This window comes from Cupressus sempervirens, chromosome 5, assembly GCF_028749045.1.
Source record: "Cupressus sempervirens isolate cs-2001-9-10 chromosome 5, ASM2874904v1, whole genome shotgun sequence".
NCBI classification, from domain to species: domain Eukaryota; kingdom Viridiplantae; phylum Streptophyta; class Pinopsida; order Cupressales; family Cupressaceae; genus Cupressus; species Cupressus sempervirens.
In genome coordinates this window covers 631,586,859-631,605,194 of record NC_143122.1, presented here as the reverse complement: position 1 = coordinate 631,605,194, position 18,336 = coordinate 631,586,859, and the positions used below count along the sequence as shown (strand labels likewise).

The 18,336-nt window shown below is 35.3% G+C and overlaps 1 protein-coding gene across 2 annotated transcripts in view; it reads left to right on the top strand.

The window, feature by feature from the left end:
- The first annotated feature begins 6,461 nt into the window (after positions 1-6,461).
- The window catches only part of LOC149557485 (Calcineurin-like metallo-phosphoesterase superfamily protein), a 146,377-nt gene continuing 134,502 nt past the window's right edge, over positions 6,462-18,336 (top strand). Inside the window, exons 1-2 of one of the 2 annotated variants that reach the window (XM_089832136.1) lie at positions 6,462-6,855; positions 12,977-13,027. In XM_089832136.1, coding sequence (XP_089688262.1) covers positions 6,718-6,855; positions 12,977-13,027 — 189 coding nt within the window. In that variant the 5' untranslated portion in view covers positions 6,462-6,717. The remainder of the gene's footprint in view (positions 6,856-12,976; positions 13,028-18,336) is intronic. The other variant, XM_089832138.1, reaches the window with a different exon arrangement.

Sequence of the window (18,336 nt, the reverse complement as noted above, 5' to 3'; positions counted from 1 at the left end):
TGAATATAGTCTATGTAAAATTTTAATTTTCTAATATAATAAGAAGATACAAGATTTTGATTGGTTCGAATTATTTTTTGTAGTGACAATAACTCCAAGAATGATGTAACAATACTAATGACAAATAAAAACAAAGTATTCATAAACTAACCATAAACTTCATGAGGAATTTGAATGGCATTCAATATAAATTACAATCACATAACCATTGTACCTATGCTTCTATGTGTTGTCTGATTTTAACAACTAATGTTGATTTATTCAACTAGGGAAAATAGTACAAATGCATAAATTTAGTTTGTAAGGCATAACATAACCTATATCTAACCTCTTAAATCTTTAAATAATTTATTTCTTTCATTCATTCATAAACATGTAGATGGACTATCCCAAATAAAAGTGGGAAGAGCAAACATGTGTCTTTTGTAACAAAGACATTGTTGAAATCAACACCTCTTCATCATAATTTGTGTGGCATATGAAAATTGATATCTATAAACAGTTTAAACAAACTCTTAAAGAAGACAAATGCTTGCACAAATTTACAAATTTTAATCACATTAATATTTTTAATATTTATTCATTTCATTCAATTTCACAAAAGAGAATCACAAGATAGTGATGATGGTGTTTCACATTTTGGGGCAAAATTATTTGGGTTCTGTAATCTATTTGGTATGGTTATTTGCAATTGCATGAGAGACTAACCAACTTTAGAAGATATCACTTGTAAAATGTACAATGGACAAAGTGTGGTGGATTAAATTAGCTTCTCTCAAAATCTTATATCTCGAGTGATGCAATTTGACATTGGAGAAGGTCCTATAGAGATGAAGTCAAATCGCATGCCTTTCTATATTAGGTTGGAATTTGTTCCAAGTAATCCACATAGTAAACATGGTCTCCATAGGCACAAGGAAATTGTTAACAAATGAAGAATCCTCATAAATAAGAAAAATAAGGACATATTCAATGTTGTTTTAAACAACAACTTCATGAAATAGATATTATCTTGATTAGTGAAAGCGGCAATAAGGAGATTGGGCATCTGCACAGTAGCTTATTGATTCTTATTATACATAAGGCATTAAAGGCATGTAAAAGATCTTGTTTAGGAAAAGAGTTGTGATACTTTTATGATAAATCCTTGATACAATGAAAAATGTAAGGCAACCAAGAGATCTATAAAAATGAAAGGTTCGAGAAAAGAAAAGAAGAATAAATATGGAATTTTTTTCCAAGAAAAAAGGGGTATGTACATGAAAGGAGGGAGTTAACATTTCTAGACAAACACAATCCCAAAGATTTATGGAAGCAATTACTATAGACAAAAAATAATTATTATTACAGGTGTTCAATGGCTAGAATATGCTAAGGTAATTTATACGTCGAAACATGAGAACTCTCCTCCCATTGTGAAAAATTTAATGGAAATCTTCATGGTGGACGATATAAAACTGGGAATAAATAAATTAGCAAGTGGCAAGACAAGTGACATTGAAAGGATTCGAGCTAAATTTTAAAATTGGGGAGTTGATCTCTCTTGCCTCTCACATAAAGGAGTCTTCAATAGTATCATTCAAGATGGTTCTCTATGGATTGGAGAATTGGTATGGGTATTCCTCTCTTTAAGAATGGGGACATCAACTACCCATCTAATTATCGTACTATTATGGTCAACCCTCTTTTTGGAAATCTCTTTGGGAGTATGGTGGAACATACAATCAATAGTTGGATAAAGGGTGAAGTTAAAAAAGAAAAGAGGGCAAATGGGTTTTAGGCCTAGACATTCTGCCATTGATCACTACAATACCCTCTAACAGTGGATAGAGAAAATAAGGGACAATTAGGGGGGATGTTCTTATTGTTGTTTTGTGGACTTTAAGAAAGTTGTTGACAATCTATCTAGAGACAAGTTGTAGAACATAATGGACTCGAATTAGGCATTGTAGGTGATTATAGAGCGATAATGCATATACTATATGAGGGAGTTAGAGACAAAATCAAAACCAAGGAAGAAATGCCTGATTGTTTCAATAATGGCATTGATGTTAAGCAAGGATGTTTGTTATCTCCCATTTTCTTTGGTTTATGCATCGATAAATTAAAAACTTGGTTAGACAAAATAGGTGGAGAAGCGGCTTAACTGACAAGATACATGGTGAAGTTGCTTTTATATGCCAACAATATTATCTTGATACCATAAATAATTGAATGATTAAGAGATCATTGAAGAGCTCAAAAACAATTTGTCAACAATTGAGGATGCAAGTTAGCATTGCCAAAATAAAAATCATGGTTTTTTCTTTGAAGAGGAAAGAAAAGCATACTACCTTCCTTATCGAAGGCATCCTATTAGAAAATAATACAAATATATGGGATTGATTCTCATTATAGACTCATTCAAGAGGCTTGTAAAGAAAAAAGGATATAGGGGGATGAAAAGGCATATCTACTTCAAAATAGATTTAAAAAAAATGCTCAACTCTATGACTAAAAAACCAAGAAAACTCTTTTTGGTTTGCTAGTCACTTTAGTTGTCCTTTATAGCTGTGAAGTTTGGGGAGGTTGCATAAAAAAATGTGGATGGAGATAGTTAGAGAGGATTGTTAGGATGAGGAAACACTAAGAGGAGGAAGGGAGGCATGAATCAGTGCAACAATATTCAATAACCTTCTTATTCAATCCAAACAATTTAAAATTGAATATAAAATCAACAAAATAGAGTAAGGTCCAATACAATAACTTATCCATAACACCATATTTTTTATCCAAGAAAACCCAATTAAGGGGATGATACCCACAAATATATCACTACTATAGTAGTAAGTTGGTATGTTAAAGAGTGCCTAGTTAAAGGTTTAAGTACAAAAGGGGAATGCACTTGCATTTAAGACTACAACTTAGAGCTCACTGCTCAATTATACAATCCAAATATATCAAGGCATAAATCCAATTACATAAACAAAATGGACTTATAGTCGTATACTGAACTCACTAATAGCATAAAAATTGCTAGTACAATCCCAATGAAGCTTTGGTAAAAAATACATGTCTCTAAACACTAGATCTACATGTGCACATAGTGTTTACCAACCTTACTTTGCATCACAAATCATCCATAACTATCTCAACCAAAAACTCAATCTCAAATAACTTACAGTCGTATACTGAACTCACTAATAGCGTAAAAATTGCTTGTACAATCCCAATGAAGTTTTGGCAAAAAATACATGTCTCTAAACACTAGATGTACATGTGCACATAGTGTTTACCAACCTTACTTCACATCAAAAATCATCCATAACTATCTCAACCAAAAACTCAATCTCAAATATCAAGTCATAATACAAAAATATAACTTTGTTAGCTTCCATAAAGAAGCGTTTACAATCCTTAACTCTTCCATAGCCAAATCTTCAAACCATAGCATGCTAACCAATATCTATTGTTGTCTTTGAAAAACTATATAGTCACTATATAGTCAGCCCTAGAGTTAACAGTGATTAATCATGCATATTGATGGATTATACTAAATTGCTTTGTTCTTCACCAAAACTGTCAACGGGATATTCAATACTGAATATCTCATGTATTTGACAACACCAAGGTATGCAATCATTGAATTAGACATAATCCTATTTCTACTTACACTGTCTTTCATCACATCTACTAACTTGCTAAAATCTACCCAATTCAATTGTAACATATTATTTATCTAGTAGACAACTTTTGGTACACACATAAGTGTAAGAATCAATAACTTCTAGTAGAATGCCTTATATCTAATCATCACCAAGAGTAAATATAAGTAGTTACCATTAATGACAATATACCATACGTATCTAATACACTTTCCAACAATCTCCCCCTTTGGCATTGATGCCAACACTTGGTGATAAAGTCCCCATTCAAACATCTGTCCAATAAAAAATGTCAAAAAACATAACCCCCCTTGAGTTGATTAGTCATTTTTTCTCATACTTCTCCCCCTTTGTCATCAATGACAAATGCAGGGCCAAAAATGAAAGAAAATTTGTTCTACCAAAATCCTACTTTGCCTACATATACATATGTACAACTGATAAACAAAAACTCATATCAACTTAAAAGTGTTTGCATAGTTGCTCCTTAATGCAGTGATGTCAACTGTCCATGTCTTTCTCAAATTGCACAATATCTAAATTTGTCCATTAAGTGCATAGGCATTTTCCTCGGCATGAATTACACCAAGTGGTGGTGGAGCATTGCTCAATGTCACTTCATTCTCAAGAGATCTATATAAAACATCTAACTTAGGAACTATCAGATTTTGTAAGTCAACAAATCTTCTAAACACTCTCTTTCTCTCAAACTTCAAGTGTTTCAATAGTATCATGAAGCTTTACTATGTATGCCATGTAAGTAGAAGCAAATCCTTTTGATGATCAAAGCCCTTGGCTTTGCCTTCTAGTTCTTCCTTCTTTGCCAATGTCCTTTACTCTACAAAATGGGTCTATAAAAGCTCTTAGAATCTTACTACCTTCCTCAATATTTATCTTAATCTAAGCTATATCAATATTCAAAGAAAGTATGTGATTCCCAATTAAAGTAAAAAGATGCATAAATCTTTTAGCACCAAACTCCTCTCACACTTTGTCTTTTGCACACTTCACTAGAGTCTCAAATTGATTATCAATCTGGTTAACCTCCAATTGCTCCAGTGGGGCATTGTTAGAGTTAATATGAGCATTGGGCATAATTTTACCAAGAATATCAACTACTTTACATATCAACTTGATTTCTTTCTCTTTCTTGCTTAATGATTTTTCATGAGCTTTTACGTGAGAAAGAACAACTATCCTCAATAGCTCATCTTCATCCATATTCTCAAGATTGAATTTACCATGTGTCTCAGTCAAATCAATGGATTCCAATGACACTCTTGCCAACAAGGATTCATAAATACTTAATCATAAGTAGTCTCAAATTTAAGACCTCAGAGCCATATGCAATTCTATTAGCAAAAGCTAGTATTTTCTTGTTGGATGCGACAATGATAACTTGACTACTAAGCTATTTAAAAAAAATATGGAAATATGGATAACTACTAATGACATAAAATTGTGATACAAGAGGGTTTGGACCACGTGAAGAAAACTTGGATGAAACAAAACATAAAGTAGTTGAGCATGTGGAACATCAAGTTAGAATAGTGTCCTAATACCAATGTGAAAATAAATAAAAATTCTTAAGAGAAAATTTTTAGATTTCCATGCATAATAACATGGGTCGAAAAAAGGCTCACTACATTTAAGTGTTCAACCCAACAAGAGAACATGGTTATAAGGCTTATCTAGGGGTAGCTATTAAAGCAAAAGCTAGGCTATTAGCAACACAAGTGAGGATGAATTTGTGTCATCTCAGATGCAAGACAAGTAGATGGAAAAGGTCTAAAGAGGAGTGAGAAGGGATGACTTGCATGTTCTACGAGATGAGTGGGTTGAGATTGGATGAGACTTTCTCGTAGAGTGCATAATGTATTTGGACGTCTAGGCTTCACTATGAGATCATCTTGAAGGACGACAATATACACCATTTTTTTAAAAGAGGATATGATCAACCAGACTCTAGTTTGATTGTCAATATCCATAATAAAAAGTCTCACATAAAAAAAAGAGAGTTGAAGAGTGTGATTTCATAATCTCCCTTAGAATAGGAAGTGAGCTTCAATCTTTCCCTTCATTCAAAAAGAGGGGAGAATTGAACAATTAAGACACATTATCCAATAGCACAAGAAAAAGCTGCAATGAATGAATGAATGAAGGATTTTAATGATGTCCATGAGACCATTGGTCTAAGGGACCACAAATTAGATATCAAGGGTCTAGATTCTTTTCCAGATCTAACCTCCTGCTATGGATCTTTACAATCAAACTAGTAGTCTGTCGTATTTTATCATCCTCAAACATACTGTGTAAGCTTATGTTATCCCTTATGATGACCTTGTATTGGGCCTGAATGTCCTCATATGCCTTGCAGTCAGTAAGAAAGTGACGTTCTGTCTCAACCACCCTCCTTCATAGAATCTGCAGATCCTCTCCTCCCACACCTCTTTAGGCTTCTCCCATCTACCGGTCTTGCATTTGAGGTGATGTGATCCAGTCCTTAACTGAGCAATTAACATCCTAGCCTTATTATTAATAGCTGACCCCAAATATGCTTGATCTCTATGCTCCTTATAAGGATTGAAAACATTAATATAATGTGTCTTCTTCCGACCCATGTTAAGAGACCACATGGTCGTTTGAAAATTTCTCCTAATGTACTTCTTTATTTCCGTTCTGTTGGTGGGACATTCTTGCAACTTGATATTCCAGGTGCTCATCCACTTCATGTTTTGTTTCATCCTAAGTCTTTTTTATACGAGCCAAGTCCTCCTGCATTGCAATTTTAGGTCAACGTTGGCTATCTATGTTGTCAAGTTTCTTTAAATAACTTGTTAACCGAATTATGGCAGCCGCCTCCAATGGATACATACCAGTCTCTGCTAACAGAATTTCATAAGAAACAGAGGCCTTGACTTTGATATCGGAAATGATTAGATGTTTCTGTCCCTCCCCTTTTATTTCTTTTTTCAGCGAAGTAAGAGCGAAGCAGGTGTAAACGTGACACGTGGCTTGAATGTAAGCCACAGACCGAGCGTGCCATTGTTGTTGTGGTGTCATTGGTTTACAGATGGTGAAGCCCTCACTGTTACCAATACATTTGTCCATTCAAATCCGCCTGCGCAATACACTCCTATTTGTCCCACACTGTCGAGCGAAAAACACGGCGATGGCGCACGCTATTCGGATCGTTGTCGTGGGAGATGTGGTCAGTCTCAGGGCTTCATTTTTTTTTGACAATATAGTATATTTTGCCGGTTTGATTTTAGCTTAGTTCTGTTGTCTTCTTAAATTTAATTGTCTTCAATTCAGAGAATTTCTGATCAATTTGACGACCACGTTGTACGATATAGTTCTTTTCTGCACCCACTGGTTTATTCCCAAACTCCAGAAGTGAGCTCCTCGCATAGAGGCCCAGGTTGACATTGGTCGAAGGAAGTTCATTGCCTAATATCTATCGAGCCATCGTCCCTCAACATTCAGGTTTAGGGTTTTACTACATTGACGCCTTGACAATATGGATTCATCCACGTTAGCTTCGTTTACTAGCTTAGGGTTCACCGTATTGGCTGTTCTCGAAAAAAGCTTCCTCGAAGGATATCAGAATTTGATCGGGCAGTTTGTCCAAATTTACACATTTGCAAGGGAGAATTTCGCCGAATTCTACAAATCAAAACCTTATTATGAGTAATACATCAACTTTCTTCATAAAATTCTCAAGGCAGGAAAATAACACTTCTAGAAATTAAAAAAAAAAAATGGTCCAGTTTTGCAAAAAATTACCAGCATTTTCAAATTTCAAAATTGTAGACTTCCTTTAAGTTATCCCTAGTTTACCGAGATTAAGCTTTAGACTTCTTTTGATGCAAGCAAAGTTATGACATTATCTTACTGATACGTCTTCAGTATTAAACTTATTAAGAGAATAGTAATATTATTATAAATATATGAATTTGCTTCATACGGATTAACTTAGGCTAATTATATAACCATGAAGAACAAATCAACCTAGGTTAAGTTATATAGCTGGGAATTGGTAATTGAAATGCTGTTTCATTGAAATTAGATTTGAGAGGAGAAGGCACTCATCGAACAATGAGTAAGATAAGATAAATTATTAATGTCCAACAAGAGACCTCCAAAAGGGTCTAAAGGACTGAAAGTTACAACAAAGAGACATAAGCAAAGGGGACACCAAACGGTGCCTGGAGAAAGAATTAACAACCAAAACCAAAGAGCCAAGAGAGAAACCACCCCGAGGCCAAGAGCGATGGAGAACAATCAACAACAGTCAGTCGGCCAAATTGATTGACAAATAATCATATATGAAAAGATAACTGATTGACAAATAATGTATAGGCCTTTTTTTTTGGATTGGTAAATGGCTGAAGCCAGGAGAAATTTTATAAAATATGAAATAAACTTATAAGCACAACTCTGCTCAATACGGGCACTGATGGACATAACGGAGTAGGAAGTCCACCTGTCTATCCCAGCATTTATAGTATATACAATCCTGTTTGTGAACTCAGTTTGGGATTACATACTGAACTCATTTCCATCTGATAAGATGCAGTGTCCTTACGAATATAGGCAATATTATTAACACAAGAGTAATTGTTAGATTACAAGATGCTGGTAGTAACAAATCTGAAATACCCAGGGGTCTGCTATGCCCATTCTGGATATTATCTTCTTTTTTTAACTTGTTTTATTCATTCTATTCTGATGATTGTAATGGGCATTGCTGTATGAGTCTACTTGCTGAATGATGAAGAATGCCCTTTGTCTTTTATTCTCTTAAATGTTCTTACATATTTTTAGACTGCTGTAAAGATAACTGTTAACTGTATTGGCTTTCCTTGCCTTTGTTCATCGTCTTTGTACAAATGAGGATTTGTCAATATTATATCCCTTAAGAGGAACTGAGGGATATGTATTTTGTTGCGATATCCAAGTGAGGTGATGGATTGCTACCTTTCATAGCATGTGGCTCTTTGAAATCAACAATTTAATGTTTGTTTGAGATAATTATTCTTTACCAAGGTCTGTCCTTTTCCCCTTGATATGAATCAGTAATGTTGTGTGTTTGATTTATTCTTCTTCAAGGATCATAAGCAATCTTCAATCCAAAATAGGCATTACTTATATTATTCTTATTTCATTGGGTGGGGGGGGGGCATGATAGTCTACTATTCCTAAGATTGCTTGTCCTCGAGCAATTTTAGGTTTGGATGATTGGAGATATCCTCTCCTTCCCAAGTAGCGTCTTCCTTAGGTAGGCCATTCCATTTGATCAAGAATTTGGAAATAGTATTATCCCTTAATCACTTCTCTCTTATGTTGAAAATAACTTTTGGTTCTAAGATTAGTTTACCCTTGTTAACAAGTGAGGGTAATTCTATACGTGGGGTTCTTCATTGCCATAGCACTTTCTTCAGTCAAGATATGTTAAAGATGTCGTGGATTTAGTTGTTTTTGGGAAATTATAATTTATAAGTCACTTCTCCTATCTTTCTGAAGACCTTATAGGTCCATAGAATCGGGGCTTTAGTTATTACGCTTTGCTCACCTTGATGTAGGATTGCTTTACATGGTTGTAGCTGCAAGGATACTAAATTTTCAACTTCAAATGTCCTCTCAACATGGTTTTGGTGAGCATAGATCTTTTGTTGATTTTGTGTTTGATGCAAGTTGTCTTTGAGGGCATTCATAACGTTCATACTTTGTTGTACAAAATCTTTTGCTCCTGATATTCAACATTCTTTTGAAATCAAACTTTCAAAGGTGGTTGGTTTGTAACCATATAATACTTTGAAAGGACTCATCTTGATTGACATATGAAGAGTGGTGTTGTAGCAATATTCACCAAGATGCATCCATTTTATCCATGTTTTTTTCTGGCCGCTAACATAATATCTTAGGTATCCCTCTATTCATTTTTTAACAATTTCCATTTGCCTATTTGTTTAAGGGTGGTTACTTGTACTAGGTGCGAATTCAGTTCTTGCTAATCGAAAAAGCTCTTTCCAAAATAGGCTGGAGTCGGCTCTCAGTCAGACTGGGGTCCCATGGAGGGGGTCTTCCTTAAAAATAGAGCTGTCCGCTGAGAGATTTTAGGAATATTTAAATGTCAGTGGTCAAATGAATTTTATATTGTATTTCATCTTAAAAGTTTCAGCTCCTAAATTCAAGGCCTGTGTAATTGATATAATATTTGAAAAACAAAATTTATATTTTCTTTCTAAATTCTTTATTTTGGTGGGAATAAAATCTACACATCTTTGACATGTGGCTAAAATTTCTCCTAAGCTGGTGGGGCTATTTCCAGCCCCACCCTATTTTCATCCGCTCAAATTTAGAGGCCTAAAAATTGGGGATTCTATTTTGGAGGAAAAGATTCCAAATAATCCTGCAGCCCCCCAAAAAAATCTCATGGTATCTCTTGTAGCTAAAAAATGGAGCTGCAGCTCCTCCCGTGGAACCCCTGCCTCACTGACAATAATCCTTGGAAGACCATGTAATTTGAAAATTTCTTTGAAGAATATTTCTGCTATTTGTGGAGCTCAATGTTCAGTACGTACTGCCATGAAGTGTGCATACTTGGTGAGCTGATCTACCACCACATAGATGTAATCCTTTCCCTGGACTTCAGGTGACCATGTTATAAAGTCCATGGAGATACTTTCCCATTTTTGATTTGGTATGGGTAAGGGTTGTACAAGATCTGTTAGGTGGCTTTGCTTAGTTTTGTTTATTTGACAGGTTATGCACTCTTGGACATGCTTCAGGATCTTGAGGGCTTTCCTATATTTTCTTGTAGGTTTTATAATACCCTTAGGGCCCGTTTGGTTCGTGGATATCAACAGGAATTAGAATTGCGAATTCTAAAAAAATCGTAATCCACTGTTTGGGTCGACGAAATGAGAATTGGAATATGAGAAAATTAGAATTTCGTATCCTCATTTATCCCCCAATTCGAGGATTCGGTCTTCCTTCCAAATAGTTGGTATTGCTCAAATACCCGTTTTAATTCCAATTTTGGGAAAAATGAGCATTGCAAATTAATACAAAAGAAACTTTTAAAAAGTCCGGCAGACCTAATTTTTTTTGGTGCTCAAACTTTTTGTCTACCAGATTATATTCGTTTGCACTCCATTTTATCTCTGCAAACGTTTTGCTCCATTTTCTCTGGTTTCTCACGTTGTTGTTTGCAGATCCAAATTTTCTCTGCCAAACGCTCTGCTCTCCATTTTCTTTGGTTTCTCAATGTCCTTGCAAAGTTATGGTTGCATTTTGTCTCCATTTTGCTAGGGTTTAATAGATTTCACTTTGAATACAAGGTGCTTCTTTTTTTGTTCATTACGATGCCGCTGTTTTTACTTGTGAGGAGCTGTGCAAAGGCATATGTGCTGCTTACCCAGCCCATTATTTCTTCGTTGGCCGACCAAACTCCTATAGAATTGTGGTATTTTTGTGTTGAATGCAGATTCGCCGATTTTTTACGGCTTCTTTCTTGCACTGACCCTGCCTTTGTGCATTTCGATTAGGTTCTGGTCGTGAGTTCGAATCCTAGCTATCGTAGTGGCCATTTGCTTCACTAATAGGGCAGTTTGTAGATTGTTTTCCTTTGATTTTTTCATTTTCTTTTGGTTTAATTTGTCTACCATTGTGAGTTTTGGCGTGGCCATGCCTCATATCCAATTCCAGAAATGTGCAACCAAATGATGAAAATGTGTATTCTCATAATGAATTCTTGGTGAACCAAACGGTCCCAAATCAAATCCTCAAAACAGTAATCTGGATTTCAAGTTCCAAAATCCCAAATCAAGGTTTCCGAATGCCAATTCTCGAATCATATTCCAGCAACCAAACGGGCCCTTAGTGGCCTGCTAAAGGATTGTTGGGGTACTTCCTCATGATTTTAGCCTTCATCCTTGAGTTGGGTACAAGGAATGCCCTATGCTTTAATAGGATAATATCATCAACTATTTTGTACTCTTCATTTGGTGAATTCCCTTCTAGTATCTCATTGGCTAGCGGGTCTTTCGTTTATTCTGAAACGATGTCATTTTTTCAATCTCCAACGATGCTTGTTATGGTGTTCAAATGAGGTTGTTTGGACAAGCCATCTGCTGCCACTTTTTTCATTTTGTTGACGTACTCAATATCAAAATTGTGAGCTTGGATTTGCTTACCCACTTCTTCTGGTGGTCATTTAGATCTTTCTGATTCATGAAAAACCTTAAGCTATTATGATCTGTCTTGACATTGAATTTTCCGCAAACCAAGTACTGCCTAAATTTCGCCAACACTTGCATAATGACCATCATTTCTTTATCATAGATAGATTAGTGTTTATCTGGTTTTGTAAGCTTCCAATTTTCAAATGCTATGGGATGCTTATTTTGCATGAGAACCATGCATTACTACTATACTATGAAAGGGCCATATCAACTATGGATTTACAGTTTTTTTACATTCTCTCTCTTGGTTTGTATGGGTTTCTTGACATCATCTTAGTGGTCCACAGTTGTATTACATTTTTCTTTTGTTCCTCTGCCTTTTTTGGTCCTTTCTAGGACTTTCTTCCAAAAATTTACTATTATATGGTGATATACTCTCGATTCTTATTGACCTACTTTTGCTTGCCCATGTACATTAATATAATCTCTTTTTTATTTCTGCAATTGATTTGTCATAAAAAACATCAATATATCTCCCTTGTAATTATTTTCCCTTCTTTTTTGGCTTTTCAATTATTTTAAATTTTTGATCTTTTGGTTTGCTATTTTATTCATGAGAAAGATTTTTGGCAGTATGAACCATATATCATCATAACTAAGTATCGAATATTTCTGTGAATAAGGGTTTTGAAGGAGACTTGATATATCAGAATAAAAAATATTTACACAATTGTATGCAAATTCATTCTATTATGTCTACACACGAGAATCCGAAATCTGAAATTATATTTTATGTAATAAAAACTCACTATATCAAGATTTCAATCTGTGAAATTCACTCATATATTTATTTGAAGCTTCTAGTATAGGCATATAAAAGAGGTTCATCATTCTATGCATTTTATAAATATCTTTTTTGTCTTACTTCTATGATGTAAAAATAACACGGAAGATGAAAGCTGTATCATGGAAAAATAAAGTTATCTGTAATGTCTTCATTAAACATTATGCTATGTAACCATAAATTTGTTAATAATGAGATATTACTTGGTCTAGTTTCTACAAGCACAAGTTCATTGGTCAAACGTACTACTTTAAATCTACATGTCTAACAAAGTTTTATATCTGTTTTTCGTGAGACAGCATGATGATTGGGATGCACAACAGGATGCCAAAGCTCTTCAATCCTTAAAGGTATCATTTTTTGTAATCTCATGCAATGGAACCTAAAATGGGAACTTATCGTGTTAGTGGTGAAATAAAAGTGGCAGTTCAAACATGGAATTTTGGTGATTGTTAGTGTTTGTTGTGTGTTTGATTGACGATGTAATAGCAACTTGTTTGTGCAAAATAATTGAGTTGTGCATCTATGTGTTTCCTTAATAGTTTTTATTTTAACTATGTGATATATTGGAGTGAACAAGACAAGAGAAAAGGAGGGGACTTTTAATTTCCAAAAGGGAATTAAAACAAGGAGATTTGGAGTGTGGTACAATAGAAATTCAAAGAAAATTAAATTCTTTATCAACCTTCAAAACTTTTGAACTTTGTCAAACCTATCTGCTCTTGAAACAGATGAACATTTTATTAAAAAGAATCTGATCATCTTTTTTGATCCAAATATCCTTCCAGCACTTAACTCTGGAATTTTCACTACTCAAACCAATCCAATTTGTCTCTTCCACCTGGAATCATTGCTTTTTTGTTCATCTAAGAATAATATTCTCATAAATTAATCTTAATATTGTAGATATTATGGTTGTTTTCACTGTTAAAAATGCAATCCTTGAATCTCTTTGTAAACAACCTTATGTCAAATGGACACTTTATGCTCTTCTTAGATTGTAATGTCCGTTGTGAAATTTTCTTTAACTCTGCAATTTGATGAGTCAAATATGCTTATGGTTCTTATGGTCTCGATTGGAAATGTATAATGGAAATATTGCTATGTAAACTTATATCAAGAATGACTTCAAGCAAGGGCTATGCTAGTGAGTCTTATATGAATATGAATGCTCTATCCAATAGACCATAATATAACCTTCCTTATCTGATGCAGATTCCAAATTGCTGTTCCAAGAGAAGTTGGTTCTGAAATCTATTATAGATTCCAACATACAAAAGTTTGATAATTATTTATTTTTTAATGATCCTCGTGGCTCTCTAATTATCTCTGTCTGGTACTGGTTAAGTTTTGCTCTTAACTTACTTGCATAAGGGGTCTATTGTGATTATTTTGTCAAGACCTTGATGGGAAAGATATGAGTAAAGAACAAGCAACAATCCTTGTCAAGAAGGGTACTAATGGAAATATAATATTTATCAAAGTATAAATCTGCTAAAGATTATATTATAATGCTCTGATTCTGACTAATAAAAGAGTCTGATTTTCTGATATTATAGAGTAATTACACATGATGAAGTGGTTGTTTAATTTGCTAATTATGAGAAGAAAAAGATGTCCCAATCCTTACAATGTCTGATCTCTTTTTCTAACTTATTTGCTTATGATCATGTGAGTGAATGGATCTGATTATGCCTGAAAGAATAGGGTCTTATAACTGATATTATAATGCTCTGATTCTGACTAATAAAAGAGTCTGATTTTCTGATATTATAGAGTAATTACACATGATGAAGTGATTGTTTAATTTGCTAATTATGAGAAGAAAAAGATGTCCCAATCCTTACAATGTCTGATCTCTTTTTCTAACTTATTTGCTTATGATCATGTGAGTGAATGGATCTGATTATGCCTGAAAGAATAGGGTCTTATAACTGATCCCCTTTCCAGAACTATTACCTTCTAAATATGCGGTTTCCTTAATGCCATTTCCGCTTGATTGGCTCTTTGTTCATGTGTCCAAATGCCAAAGGCATGCAAATGGTGGTACTGAACCCTCCACATACTTGGCAGATCACGTGCTCTTTTAGCGCTCTAGATCTGAATAAGAATAATAAACAAATGCAAGTCTTCCATGTCTATTTTGCTGGGTTACTGGATTTGTGTCTTGGAGCACGGGTTTGTGTCCAGATTCGCTGCGGGTCTGGGTTCGTGCAAGTCCGGATTTCAGACTGTGGGTCCATCTAGGTCCTTTCTGGCACAAACCCGGTTGAACCCAGGAGGACCCACAGGAGTAGGGTCCAAAAAATGAAGTAAAACAACTTGAAATAATGTTCTTTTAATATTTTTTCTATTCAACCCTAAAAGGTGTAATGTTCCCAACTGGTAATCACCTTAGAAAAATGAGTGACATTCCTGGAGGTGAAAAACGTGAGGGGAAACATATGGAGATGAAGTACTGGGCAGTATGGTGGGGTAGTATAGGCCGTACAGTGTCAACCCAAGCACATAGGAAGGCCGTACGTTATCAGCCCCATCACATAGGAAGGCCGTATGGTAGCTGATGATGTCCGTATGGTGGTGGAGTAGGGTGACTATAGCAGTTTGTACGATGGGAAGTAGATGACTACCGTACAGTGGAGACAATAGTAGAATGAAGGGCCGTATGGTAGACCTAGACGTCCATACGGTATGGAAGGAGGGAGTTGGAGAGAGAACTGACTGTACGGTAAGCTAGCATGCAGTACAATGAACAATGAATGCAATACGGTAGCTATGAAGGTAGTACGGTGAACAATGAATGTAGTATGCTAAGTTATGAAGGCAATACGGTGAACAAGTAGGCCGTACGATGGTAGAGTTGCAGTACAGAATTACAATGCAGGTTGCTAGTCGCATATGAAGTATGGATGGAAGATAGTTATGCACCATAAACTACTAATCCCGAATTTATCATACAAAACCAAACAAGAATGAAGATTTGAACATGAATACCCTTTAATAAATATTTGCTGAAAGATGGTGCTCCGATTTACCAGATCCAAGCGAAGTATTACAAGCGACAGAATAGGGTGGGGGATTAATCCCACCAAAACTGGAAATGGCCAAGTAGGGAAAGTCTTCTACTTCCGAAATGGCGAACAACAAAGAATCCCAACGGGAATTCACAGTATAAAGAAATAATCTAGAATTGCATACTTACGACTACCTACAAGCCCTGCTTAAATACCCGTCAGGAAAACTTTTTGAGGGCGTACAAAGATAGCCGACAGCTACACTTACCTACGGAAACAAAACAAAAATGGGTCTGAGATATTTTACGTCAATTGGTCCATTAACAAAGATTTGATTAGTGATCTATTTTATGACGGGGATATTACAGTCCTCCTGTCCCAAAATTTGTTTTTCCTCAAGCAAACGCAATGCCGGATGCTGTAGAATGTGCTCGCCTTCCTAGGTTGTGATGCAGGCAAGGGATGAATAACTAGGGCCAAAGACACACCCAGCTATCCAAGCCACCCTGCAAGAGTTAACACAACGGAAGCAAACACGAGGAACAACACCAAGGAAAGAGAGAACAAGGATATATTTATTGATTCATCAAATATTCAGCATACATGCCCAGCTGTAAGGCCTTCTGGGTTACGGCCAATTACAAATGTACAACTTCTAGATCTTCAAATCAGCTTTTTAAATCCACATATCTCTTTTCTTTTGAACTCTCCCCAAAAAAATCTGCCCTAACCCTAAACCTAAACACTCTACTTACACTTGCCAAAATGGCTTACAGATAATTCTAGAGCATAGAAAAACCACAAGTCGGCCCTCATCAAATATAATTAACTATACCGAAATTAAATGTGAGCAAAGTCGGCCCAATTGGAACTAGGTAGAATGAACTAATGTGCAGGATTACAAAGAAACCCAGGATGCTCCTGCATCAGACAACCAGGGTTGGGAAAAAATGATTCTCCTGAATCATGCAAGTGTCACACCCTGAGCTGAATCCAACTCAGACTGAGAAATCCATGTAGCATCTTCAACTGGTCTATTCTTCCACTTCACCAAATATTCATAGTAATCTTTTCCTCCTGTGCTCTTACCAACTCTTTGATCCAATATCTGTTCAACCTCTTCGATTTGCTTCTTAGGATAATCATCAAGTACAACAATTTCATCCTCTGACTTATGATATTTATACAAATCAACAATATTGAATATAGGAGATATATCCATGTCATCAGGTAACTCAACTTCATAAGCATTACCACTATCAAACTTCTTCAAGATCTTACAAGGTCCAAATTTCTTCATCTTCAGCTTACTGTATGTTCTAGCTGGGAATCTTCCTTTCTTCAGATGAACCATCACCCCATCACCAACCTGAAAATCATGGTGTCTTCTAGACTGATCAGCATTCTCTTTATACTTCTGATTACTTTGTTCCAATCTCAACTTCACTTCCTTATGCAAAGACTCCATAAAATCAGCAAATTCTTCTCCTGCAACACTTCTCTTTTCTTCACCAATAACATCTCTCAAATCTGATATGCCTCTAGGATGCATTCCAGTAACAATCTCAAAAGGTGTCTTCGCTGTACTCCTATTCACAGAATTGTTATATGCAAATTCAGCTTGTGCCAATACCATCTCCCAATTACTTGGCTTATTCCCAACCAAACATCTTAGCAAATTACCCAAGCTTCTATTCACAACCTCTGTCTATCCATCTGTTTGTGGATGGAATGTAGAACTAAACTTCAACTCAGTACCCATCTTCTTCCACAAAGTCTTCCAAAAATATCCAACAAACTTACTATCTCTGTCAGAAATAATACGTCTTGGTAATCCATGCAATCTCACAATCTCTTTAAAAAAAGTTCAGCAACATGCTCAGCATCTGATGTCTTCTTACATGGTATAAAATGAGCCATCTTAGAAAATCTGTCCACTACCACAAATATGGAATCATACCTTTTCATTGTCTTAGGCAATCCAAGAACAAAATCCATACTAATGTCAGTCCAAGGTTTCTCAGGAACAGTAATAGGTGTATACAGACCAGTATTTTGACTCACTCCTTTTTCAACTTGACAAACTCCACAACTCTTTACAAATTTTTGAACATCCTTATACATTTGTGGCCAATAATATTTTTCTTTCAGCAAACTCAATGTCTTATCAATTCCAAAATGTCCAGCTAATCCACCACTATGCTTTTCCTTAATTAGATTCAACCTCATAGAACTTCTAGGAATACACAACTGAATGCCTTTGAACAACATACCTTCTTGAATGAAATACTCATCATACTTACTTATGTGATCTGTCAGATTTGGTGCTCTGCACTTTCTCCATGGCTCAGAAAAATCAGGATCAGCATCGTATAGCTCTTTCATCTCATCAAAATCAAGAACTTCAACCTTCATTTCAGTCAACAAAGAACGTCTTCTACTCAATGCATCAGCAACTTTGTTAGTAACTCCACTCTTATGCTTAATCACAAATGTAAAACTTTGCAAATATTCAACCCACTTCATATGTCTTTGATTCAATTTATGTTGACTTCCCAAGTATTGTAAAGCTTTATGATCAGTATACAACACAAACTCCTTAGGCATCAAATAATGTCTCCACTTCTTCAATGCTTGAACAATAG